This window comes from Nannospalax galili, unplaced genomic scaffold (assembly GCF_000622305.1).
Source record: "Nannospalax galili isolate Female #2095 unplaced genomic scaffold, S.galili_v1.0 scaffold1382, whole genome shotgun sequence".
NCBI lineage: Eukaryota > Metazoa > Chordata > Mammalia > Rodentia > Spalacidae > Nannospalax > Nannospalax galili.
Genome location: NW_008348397.1, coordinates 703,601 through 713,612, shown reverse-complemented (window position 1 = coordinate 713,612; position 10,012 = coordinate 703,601). Strand labels below are relative to the sequence as shown.

Here is a 10,012-nt window from a genome sequence, read left to right as displayed (position 1 = left end):
GCACCCATGTCGTGCAATGCCGTGGAGGTCAGAAGAGAGCTTTGGATTCCCCTGGAACTGGAATTAAGGACGGTTGGTAGCCGCCATGTGGGTGCTGGGAATCGAACCCAGGTCCTCTGCAAGAGCAGTCAGTGCTCTTAACCACTGAGCCATCTCTCCAGCTTGATTGTTACTATTTTTAAGAAGTAGGGGTCTTGGGCTGGGGCTGTAGCTCAGTGGTAGAGGACTTGCCTAACATGGATGAGGCCCTGGGTTCAATCCTGAGCACTGCAAAAATAAAGAATGAAAAGAAGACAGAGGCAAGGTCTTCCCTTAAGGCTGAAGCTGGCCCCCCTCAAACTCTGGAGCTCAAGCAGTCCTCCTGCTTTATCTGGAACAGCAGGTGCCCAGCTTTGTTCAGGATGCATATTACACAATCTCTGTTTGCTTTTTTTCTTTTTTCCATCCTTCTTTCCATCCTTTCTGTCCTTACAATTTAAAAAATTTATTTAAAAAATTTTATTTTATGTGTATGAGTGTTTTGCCGGCAGGTAAGTGTACCATGTGCACACAGTGCACGCAGAAGTCAGAAGAGGGCATTAGATCCATCCCTCTCCCAACTCCCTGGAACTGGAGTTAGTAACAGCTGTTAACAACAATGTGGGTGCTGGGAACTGAACTCAAGAGCAGCCAGTGCTCTTAACTGCTGAGCCATCTCTCCAGCTTTTCTCCCTTCCCTTCTTCCTTCTTTCCTTTCTCTCCCTTTATTTTTTTCCTTTCCCCTTCCTCCCTTTCTTTCTTCTTCCCTTCCTCCCTCCTCCTTTCCTTCCTTCTTTTTTTTTCTTAGCCCAGGCTGGCCTTGGACTCCTCCTGCCTCAACTTCCCAAGTTTTGGCATTACAGGGATGTGCCACTACACACAGTTTATTCCTTTTAAAAACATTAGTTGAACACAATATCACTATTAAGTAACTATTAATTTACTTTGTCCTTGTTTATTTTTAAGGTAGAAAAGAAAATCAAATGTTGAACAATTATGATGGGTTCTTCAAAAGAATAGACAAACACCACAGATTTGGGGCCAAATCTACTCTGAATCCCAAAATATAGTTTCTTCAACCCTAACTGGACAGGGATATATGTTAATAGTTTTTCTCACAGAAAAGGAACATTTGACAATTTTTAAAAATGTTTTTAAACCCTTTTGGGGTAAATTTTCTTTCCTAAATACGTATATCTGTTTTGTTTCAATAATTTATAATTAGGTACAAATAATGAGAACTTTATAAATACTTCATGTTTCAAATGAGAAGCTGAAGACAAGTAGGATGAGGAGGGAAGAAATGAAAACTTAAATAAAACTTAAATGGCATGTTTCTTTTGACTGGAGATCGAGAGAAGGAAAACCACACAACCTTAGATTGTGCAATTCATAAAAACATTGATAAGACTGACAACTTGAACTTGCCCTTGAACTTACAAGGGAACAGCTGCCTATGAAACAGAAAAGAAAGAACATATTTCAGCATCATGCGCAGTTGTATTTAGACCTAAGGAAAGGCTACCCACATGAATGTTTGGCAGTTCTCCGTGGAGCCTTTAATGCATCTACATTTCAACTTTCTGTATTCTCAACATACTGTCTACCGCTCAAACACACTCAGCATCTCCAGTAGCATTCATGAACTCCTGATGTTCCAGGGGAGTGTCTCTGCTTCACAAAGTCCCTGCTTGCCAGGGGTTAACCACATCCAGATGCTGTGGAAGAAGTCAGCTGGGCAGCAGGACTGCTGCTGTTGGTAAGAGCCCTCTTGTTGGACTGAAGACAGGAGCTGTGAGAAACCCAAAAACAAAAATGCTCAGCAAAGATAGCTCTACTGGTCAAGGACTAGCAAGAGAATTCAGAGTTCCTCTCTGCCCTCCATGCTGAATTCCACAGCTGGGAAAAATGGCCATTTCCCCCAGACCTCACTTTAAGAAAATTTCATTTGTTATCTGTTCCTCCAGTGAGAACAAATCACTAGTGAATTAATGAATGCAGTGATGCCAGCAGATTTGGAAACCACCCTGCTGACAGATAAGCTGCGTTGTACCTGTCACTGCCAGGAGAAAATGGACAACATGGCTTTACATCTAACTTTAAGTAGAAATTAAGAAATGATAGTTCCTGCCTACCACATCTGCCCCACCGACCCATCCTACCTAAAAACCCAGAGCATTGTGGAATTTATTTTTAATTTTAGGAAAATATTTTAGTTTCCCCCCAAAAGCTTATTCTTTTCAGATTGACCCAAGAAATGCTGTCAGTGCGTCTGATAAACAGGAAAACCAGCTCTCTTTTCGTTTTGTTTTAAATCAATACCCGAAATAAGGACCAGAAGCAAATTTCTCCAGTGCGTCAGCAAGCAGGATGCTCGACCCTTCAGCTCCATCCTTCCCCTCGTAGCCCCAGCAGCTTCCAGGCCACAACTCCAGGTCACTAGAGTAGATAGATAATGTAGGACAGAACCACCAGGCCTATGATGGCAAAGAACATCAAGATGAAAATATCGAGCATGGTTCACTCCCAGGCAGGCGTCCCCTGGATTCTGGGTAAATGGGAGCGGCGAGCGGGGAGGTCGATCCCTGCAGAGAAATGGCTCCTATCCTGCCCCACTTCCTGTCCCCTCCTCCCCCGGCCCTCCCAGGGGCCTGAGACTAAGGGATGCTGCAGCTCCATCCGCAGCTCACGCCCCACCCCCATCACCACAGTCAACCAATCACAAAACCCCGCAGTGAGTAACCAGGGAACCGCTACTTTTAGACCAGGCAGAACCCAAGAGGCTCAATTTCTTCCCAGGAAGCCAGTGCCAGCCCTCTGTATGGAAATGCTATCTGTATTTAGATACAATTTCTACACCGAGTGGGCAGCCAGGGGAGAAGAGGAGCATTGAATCTCTACCCAGACCTGCTAGGAATGGATTCTCCCGACTGCCTGCCATAGTCCTTAATACATCTTTGGCAGTTTATCACAGAATAATGGCTTGCTAGTTGGATGGGCAAGTTCAGAGAACAGGGACAAAGGTCTCATGTAGTGGCATCCCTGGGGATCAACTAGCATTTATGTGATCTGTACTTCGTGCCAGGTACTGCACACGTGGTGTACTTCCAACCTGCCTGGAAGTCATAGCCTGGGGTTCAGGTGGTCAGGTGCTTGCCTGATGCTCTTAAGCTTGTCAAAGCCAGGGTGGGACCCACAGCTAGGTGATCACGCTTCTTGCTGAACCCACCCCAGACTGGCTTGCTTTGTTGTTCTAGGTGTTCTGACTGCAATGCTCTTTTGTGTCACTGTAGGGTATCTTCTCCCTTGTCTTTTCATTTCTGTGCCTTCCTCACACTTTTTTGTGTCTTGAGAGTTCATCAGTTTCAACCTCAGAGACGATGGTGAGAAACCCTCATACCCACGCCCACACCTGGGTAGTGTTTAGAAAAGCTGATTCAAGTGGTTTTTTTTTTTTTTTTTTTTTTGGTCTTTTTGAGACAGGGTCTTCCTGTAGCCCCAGCTGTCCTGGAACTCACTATGTAGACCAGGCTGGCCTTGAACTCACAGAGATTAAAGGTGTGTGCCACCATGTCCGGCTTTTTTTTTTTTTTTTTTTTTTATTGTATATGTATTGCCTGCATGTATGTAAGTACACCCGTGGGGTACAATGCCAGCAGAGGTCAGAAGAGGACATCAGATCCCCTGGAACTGGAGTTATAGCTGGTGGTTAGTGGCCATGTGGGTGCTGAGAATTGAATCTTAGTCCTCTGCAAGAGCAGCAAATGCTCTTAAACCTCTAAGCCATTGTTCTAGCCCATTTTTGTTGTATGGTTTTGCGTGGGGTTTTTGTTTGTTTGAAGACAGGAACTTTTTTTTTGTTAACTTTTACAAAAACTTTATTGAGAATTTCATACATGCATATAAGGTGTTTTGATCAAATCCATGTCCTCTCCCTCCCCTCCAACATACCCCCCTCTGAAGAGGTAACCCTAAAATCTTTTAAGGATTAGATACAAGCTCTCAAATACTTTTGACGTTTTTGGCTTTTGGAGCAGAATGTGCTGCTAACAGGCCCAAGGACATTTTGACTTTTAGCCCAGAAGGACAGGGTCTTTTTGAGACAGGGTCTCTCTGTAGCCCCAGCTGGCCTGGAACTCATTATGTTGACCAAACTGGCCTTGAATTCACAGAGATCTGCCTGCTTCTGCCTCCCAACTGCTGGGGTTAAAGGTATGCACCACCATGTCCAGCTTGTTTTGTTGTTTTGAGACAGGGTCTTCCTATGTATCTTTGGCTGACCTGGAACTATGTAGACCAGACTAACCTTGAATTCAGAGATCTACTTGCCTCTCTCTCCCAAGAACTGAGATTAAAGGCGTGTGCCACCATGCCCAGCTTTTTTTTTGCTTTTCTGAGGTAGGATCTCATGTAGCCCAGGTTGGCCTTGAACTCCTGATTCCTCTGACTCTATTTCCTAACTACTTGGATTACAGGTATGCACCACCTGGCTTTCAAGTCGTTCCTTCCAAGGGAAAAATGTCTTTGTAAGATTCAGTAGTATCAGGGCAGGCAAGATGGCTCAGGGGTAAAGGTGCTTGCTACAAGGCTGATGACCTGAGTTCAGTTTCTAGGACCCACATGGTGGAAGGACAAAACTGACTCCTCCAAGTTGTCCTCTGACTTCCACATGTATGCTGTGGTACATGTATCTACACAACACACACACACACACAATTGCATTGGGGGGGCAGAGGCAGGTAGATATCCGAGTTGGAGGCCACCCTAATCTACATAGTGAGTTCCAGGCTAGCCAAGGTTACATAGTAAGCCCTGTCTCAAAACAACAAAAATCCCTCAATACCTTTTGTTGCTTTCTACTTTTTTTTGTAAGTCTCAACTGTTTACTATTAAAGAATTTGTCTATGACATTTCTGACACCCAGGCTTAGGGCTTAAAATGATAGTAACCCCCTTACTAACACTAGGCCTCAGGAATTTAGGCCATGCCCAAAAAGGTCTGGAAGCTCCTCCCATTGGCCCAGAGCCTTCTGTAAACAGGGAACCCAGTCAGGTAACTGGTGAGGCTTCCAGGCAGGGTAATGTAGCACTGCAGGAAGGCAGGCCCACTGGTGACAGGTCAGGGGGCTCTTCCCCTGGTGTTAGAAACTAGTAAGCTGCCAGCTCCTTTTGGGGAACAGTGTCAGAACTGCCTTTGTGTCATTCAGAACTGCCTTGTGTACTCCCCACTCTGCTCCAGCTCTGCTGACCTGGGCATTATTCTGATTTCACACTCAGCCCTTTCCTTCTCCACCTGCTGCTACCCTGAGACTAGAGGATGCCTTAATGTAGAACCTCAGCAGAAAATACCCCTCTCCAGTGATCTGGAGCCAGGGTCCAGGGGTGCTATATTCTCTACCCCAGGCCTCTTCCGAGCCCCACTGAGCCAAGACCATGGTGCCTCCAGCCAAGCCTGGAGCATGGGAGATGCACAAAGGGCTGCCCTGGACAGGAGACAACCAGCCCATCACAGGGTTGGAAGGAGATGGAAGAGAAGACAAGTGGAAAGATAGGTTTGGGTTGCCTTCCAGGCTACTGTCTAGAGGGCATTTTCTAGGCTGGTCAGTGGTGGAAGCCATGAGTGAAGGAAACAGGTGTCAGGTCATGGTCAAGAACAAGCTGCTCTTTGGCATCTAGCCTGGTCCTACTCACCCTGAGGGGTAGATGGGCTCACTGTGGGGACAGGCTGACATCCCCCAGTAGACAGGACATAATACACAACACAGTAGTTACTCAGAGCCAAAGAGGAAGCCCAGTCCGCAGGTAAAAATTATACTTTTATTTGAGTCACCAGGAGAAAGATTCACTTGTGGTTCAAGTCAATGTTCAGAATCCTAACAGGCCAGAAAGAGCTGGTCCCCAGCATGAGGCCAGGAGGGAGGGGACCAAACAGATGAAGGAAAGACAACAGCCCTGTAAAAAAGAGTGGGTGGCTTCACACACACAGATGAAATGTTGGACAGAGGCGATTTTCACAGGGTCACTTCTGTTTTTTTTTTTAGTACCGGCTTTGTGGGGTGGTACTTTTCTCTCTTGTTTCCAGCTATTTAAAAAGGCCCAAAAGTGCATATGTGAAGGGAAAAAGGCAGAAATTAAGAAATTAAAAGTTTTCCCTGGAGGGAAGAGGGAAAGTGGTGTTGGGAGAATTCACATTTCTCACCATTGGGCTTTTTGCATTATAGGATTGGTCCACAAAAGTTAGGTTCACATTTTAGAGGAGGTGCCTTGTTTCCTGAGATTTGACTGCTCTTTTAGGGTGGACATTTCCAGAAAGAAACATGGACTCCAGCAACCCTGGGGCCCTCAGCACCAGTATAACCCCTCCTCTCTCTGGGGGTATGAGAAAGTGCCCCCTATTTTTAGGATAGGAATAGAGTGGCTGATTTGACATGTTGGGAAGGGCGGGCCAGCCAAATGGAACCAGGAGGCCTGCGATTCCTTCCCATCAATTCACCACCTCCGAAGCACTGGTCCTTATACAATGTGTGCCCCTGACCACATTGTGCTTTGAGAACAAGAAGAAACAGAATAGACTTTCACCTCCCCCGAGATGCTTCCACAAGGTCCTCCTGGGCTCCCTTGTTCCCACACTGCCCAAGAGGACACTCCTCCTGCCCTCACCAGGCTGGGATCAAAAGTAAAGAAGACAGGTCAGGCAGAGGCTCCTGACACTGTCACTCCCTCAGACTACTCTCTAGCCATCTAATAAGCCCTTGCAAGTTGCCTGTGACCACTGCGGTCATTGCTGACCTGGCCAATGCTTTGAGGTGTGACCCTCATCTGCAGGGTCTAAGTGTGTAAAGGGACCAGATGCTGGACTCAGGAAAGGCAGGTGTTGGATCCAGTGAGGGTGACAAGAAAACCCAGAGATGAATGAAGTTGCATGAGGGCTATCCCAGGCCCCAAGAGCAAAAGGAGGAACCTGAGTTTAGCACCAGCCTGGAGTTGGTGCTGCCAGTTTCAGAGCCCTGGGTACTCTCTTCCTCCAGGGAGAGGGAGAGCCCACGTGAGGAGCCACAGTGTGAGTGACAGGTCCTTCTGGTACCCTACTCTGTAGCCCCAGACACAAATGGAAAGCAGGTCTAACCCAGAAGTCTTCCCCCACCTCCTCAGGGAGCAACTCACCAAACAGCCCCCCTTGCAAAAAGATGTGGGCCTTCTGTGTGTCCAGGAGCAGACTGTGAGAGCCTTTCTGTCTCTCTTCTCTCCTCTCTCTTTCGCGCTCTCTCCACACACACACACACACATATTACACACATGCCCAGAGACACCAGTAGACACACACCTGCCTACCTGTCCCTTCCACTCACCCTCACACAGAGAGGCTGCTGGTTTTGCTCACTCCAAGGTCATCTTGCCTTGGGCAGGGGAGGGAAAGTCAGAGGCCCAGAGACCTCTTCCCAGAGGAGCAGGAAGAAACAATCCAGCTAACTCAGATTCCAGAGGCATCCTTGCCCTACTCCTCCAAGCAGGATTCCAGCCAGAGATAAGAAAGTCCTTGGAGGCTGGGGGTGGCGGGGTGGGCAGGGAAGCAAAAGAGCCCCAAGGAGAACACCCTTCCTACTCTGTCCCTAGAACTAAGCTGTGCTTCCTGGGGAGCTCTTTGCCCACCCTAGATCTGTGTGGGCAGGAGGCATGTGAGTGAAGGAATGCAGGCAGGGGCAGGAATTCAGCCCAAAGCACTCTGCTCTCCTTTGGGCACCTTGAGGAGGCAGCAGGTTAGGAGCTCCCTTGGTGGACTAGCAGAAAGAGGTAAATTCATCACATTGGTCCCTATACAACAGAGCCCCCATATCCACCCCTGGGGAATGTGTGGAGCCCTGCATGGGGGTCTGGGGCTTACCCCAGTCCTCACATGTGTGGGTGTTGGGAAAGCTGGGCAGGAGGTTCTGAAGGGCCTCAGACAGGCAAGAGAAACTGGGAGCTAAGGGATCTCACTACTGGGTTTCCCATTTCAGTCCAGCCCTATGATCCCACCCTCCTCAGAGCAATCCTGGCCTCCCCAGAGTGCCCAGCCTGTTCCATCCAGAGAGAGAACCAAGAAGTCAGTCAAAGGAAAAACCTGCCAGAGGAAGGAGCCGAGAAAGTGGTAGAACAAGGCTTCGGTTGGCAAAAGAAGCTGGAGGAGGGATGGGGGTAAGGAAGCAGTTGCAGATCTTAAAAAACAGAGACACTGAAGGGTGGACGGGTCAGGCCCCAGGACAGATGTGATGCCATGGAATGCACTGAAGACGAGGGTAGGATAGCACACAGCTCAGATGGCCTCCACGTAATTAGCTGGCAGCATCCCTGTGTCGCCGGTGCGCTCCACGGTCCCATACATCCAGCCATCGTCGATCTGCTGCACGTTGACAATGGTGTCCCCATCCTGGAAGGAGACCTCGTCCTCATCAGCAGCACTGTAGTCATACACAGCACGGTACCGTTTCTGAGGGGCACAGTCAGTAGTCAGCCAGGGCCTTGGATGCTGGCTCTCCCACACCCAGACCAGCACCTGTGCCAGCAAACACTCCACCAAGCGACCTCCCAGACCACTGTGTTTCTATCTGTTGTGGAGCCCAGAGCAGGGTTTAGGGGATAATGAACCAAACGATGGGACCTGAGATGGGTTTCCTGTGAATTCTCTTGCACCTATTTCTCATTTTGGAAATGTATTCACACTTTTCCAATGTATTTGGCATCTACAAAGGGCCAGGTACAGGACAGGCTGCAGAGACACTCACCTTGTCTGTCCCTACAGGGAAGCAGTAAGATCTCACGGGCATGATGCCCAGATAGTAACTTAAAATTTAATATGCCAAACCAGCACACAATAGGCTGAGATAGGAGGATCCTGAGTTCAAGGCCAACCTGGACTACATAGTTGTCTCTAAAAACCCAGGTATGCTCAGGCCCAGGGCTCAATTCTCAACACTGCAAAACACAAAAACAAAAAAGGGACATGGCCTATTCAGTATTATTTGGAGGGTTATCAGCACCAGTGTTTTCTTTTTGAAACTATTATTAGGCTGACTTCAGACCCAAGTTGAGGACAAAAGCCATCTGTAAGATGCCACCTTCCAAACCTATGACAGAATGTCATTAAGTACACATGACATGTTCCAGTTGTGGGCAGCCACCTTACTTCCTCTGACACTTACTGCCCTTGACATTGATCTTCCCAGGGTCTCCACATTGAAGAATAGGACACTGCAATATTAAAGATCATACTCCGTACAAAATGAGCTGGTCTCTATACTTTTACTCTGCCCTACCTTGGGCTGAGTTGCCACTGCCACGTAGGGCTGCATTCTACAACTGACTCCTAAATGTGCCCCATTCCCCTGAGGCTTCAACTGTAGCATCTCCCACATGGGCACCAGGGTGATCTTTTCCTTTTTTCAAAGTTTGAAGTCGCTGGGCATGGTGGCTCAGGCCTTTAATCCCAGCACTCCAGAGGCAGAGGCTGGAAGATCTCTGTGAGTCCAAGGCCAGCCTGGTCTACATAGCAAGTTCCAGGCCAACTTCAGCTACAGGAAAACCCTTTTCAAAAAGATCAAAGAAGGGCATGGTACTGAGGCTAGCTAGCACCCCAAGGCCCTGTGCTTATTAGGTAAGTGGCAGTGAGACAGTCTCTCACTCATCTGTACATAGCTCAACAATTAGACTAGACTGGTTGGCCAGCACCACACCCAGCATTTTTACATGGGCTCTGGGAATTGAACTCAGGCTCTCAAGTTCATGTGGCAGTCACTTTACCAACTGAACCATCCCCTAGCCCTTAGTGGCAGTCACTTTACCAACTGAGCCATTCCCTAGCCCTTAGGCTTTATCTTTTACTTTATTTATTGTTTTTGTCCTTTTTTTTTTTTGTCTTTTTGAGACAGGGTCTCCCTGTAGCCCCAGCTGTCCTGGAACTCACTATGTAGACCAGGCTGGCCTTGAACTCACAGAGATCCGCCTGCCTCTGCCTCCCG

At 47.9% G+C, this 10,012-nt stretch overlaps 1 protein-coding gene and 1 long non-coding RNA gene across 2 annotated transcripts in view; both read right to left on the bottom strand.

Moving 5' to 3' along the window:
* Window positions 1-957: 957 nt before the first annotated feature.
* LOC115072391 lies at window positions 958-2,651 on the bottom strand. The gene is made up of 2 exons (XR_003851448.1): window positions 2,341-2,651; window positions 958-1,810 (listed from the first exon to the last, which is right to left on the bottom strand). It is a non-coding gene; the product is annotated as an uncharacterized LOC115072391 (long non-coding RNA).
* Window positions 2,652-5,814: 3,163 nt separating this feature from the next.
* The window catches only part of Lasp1 (LIM and SH3 protein 1), a 46,936-nt gene continuing 42,738 nt past the window's right edge, over window positions 5,815-10,012 (bottom strand). Inside the window, exon 8 of the mRNA XM_008845280.3 lies at window positions 5,815-8,484. Coding sequence (XP_008843502.1) covers window positions 8,311-8,484 — 174 coding nt within the window. The 3' untranslated portion in view covers window positions 5,815-8,310. The remainder of the gene's footprint in view (window positions 8,485-10,012) is intronic.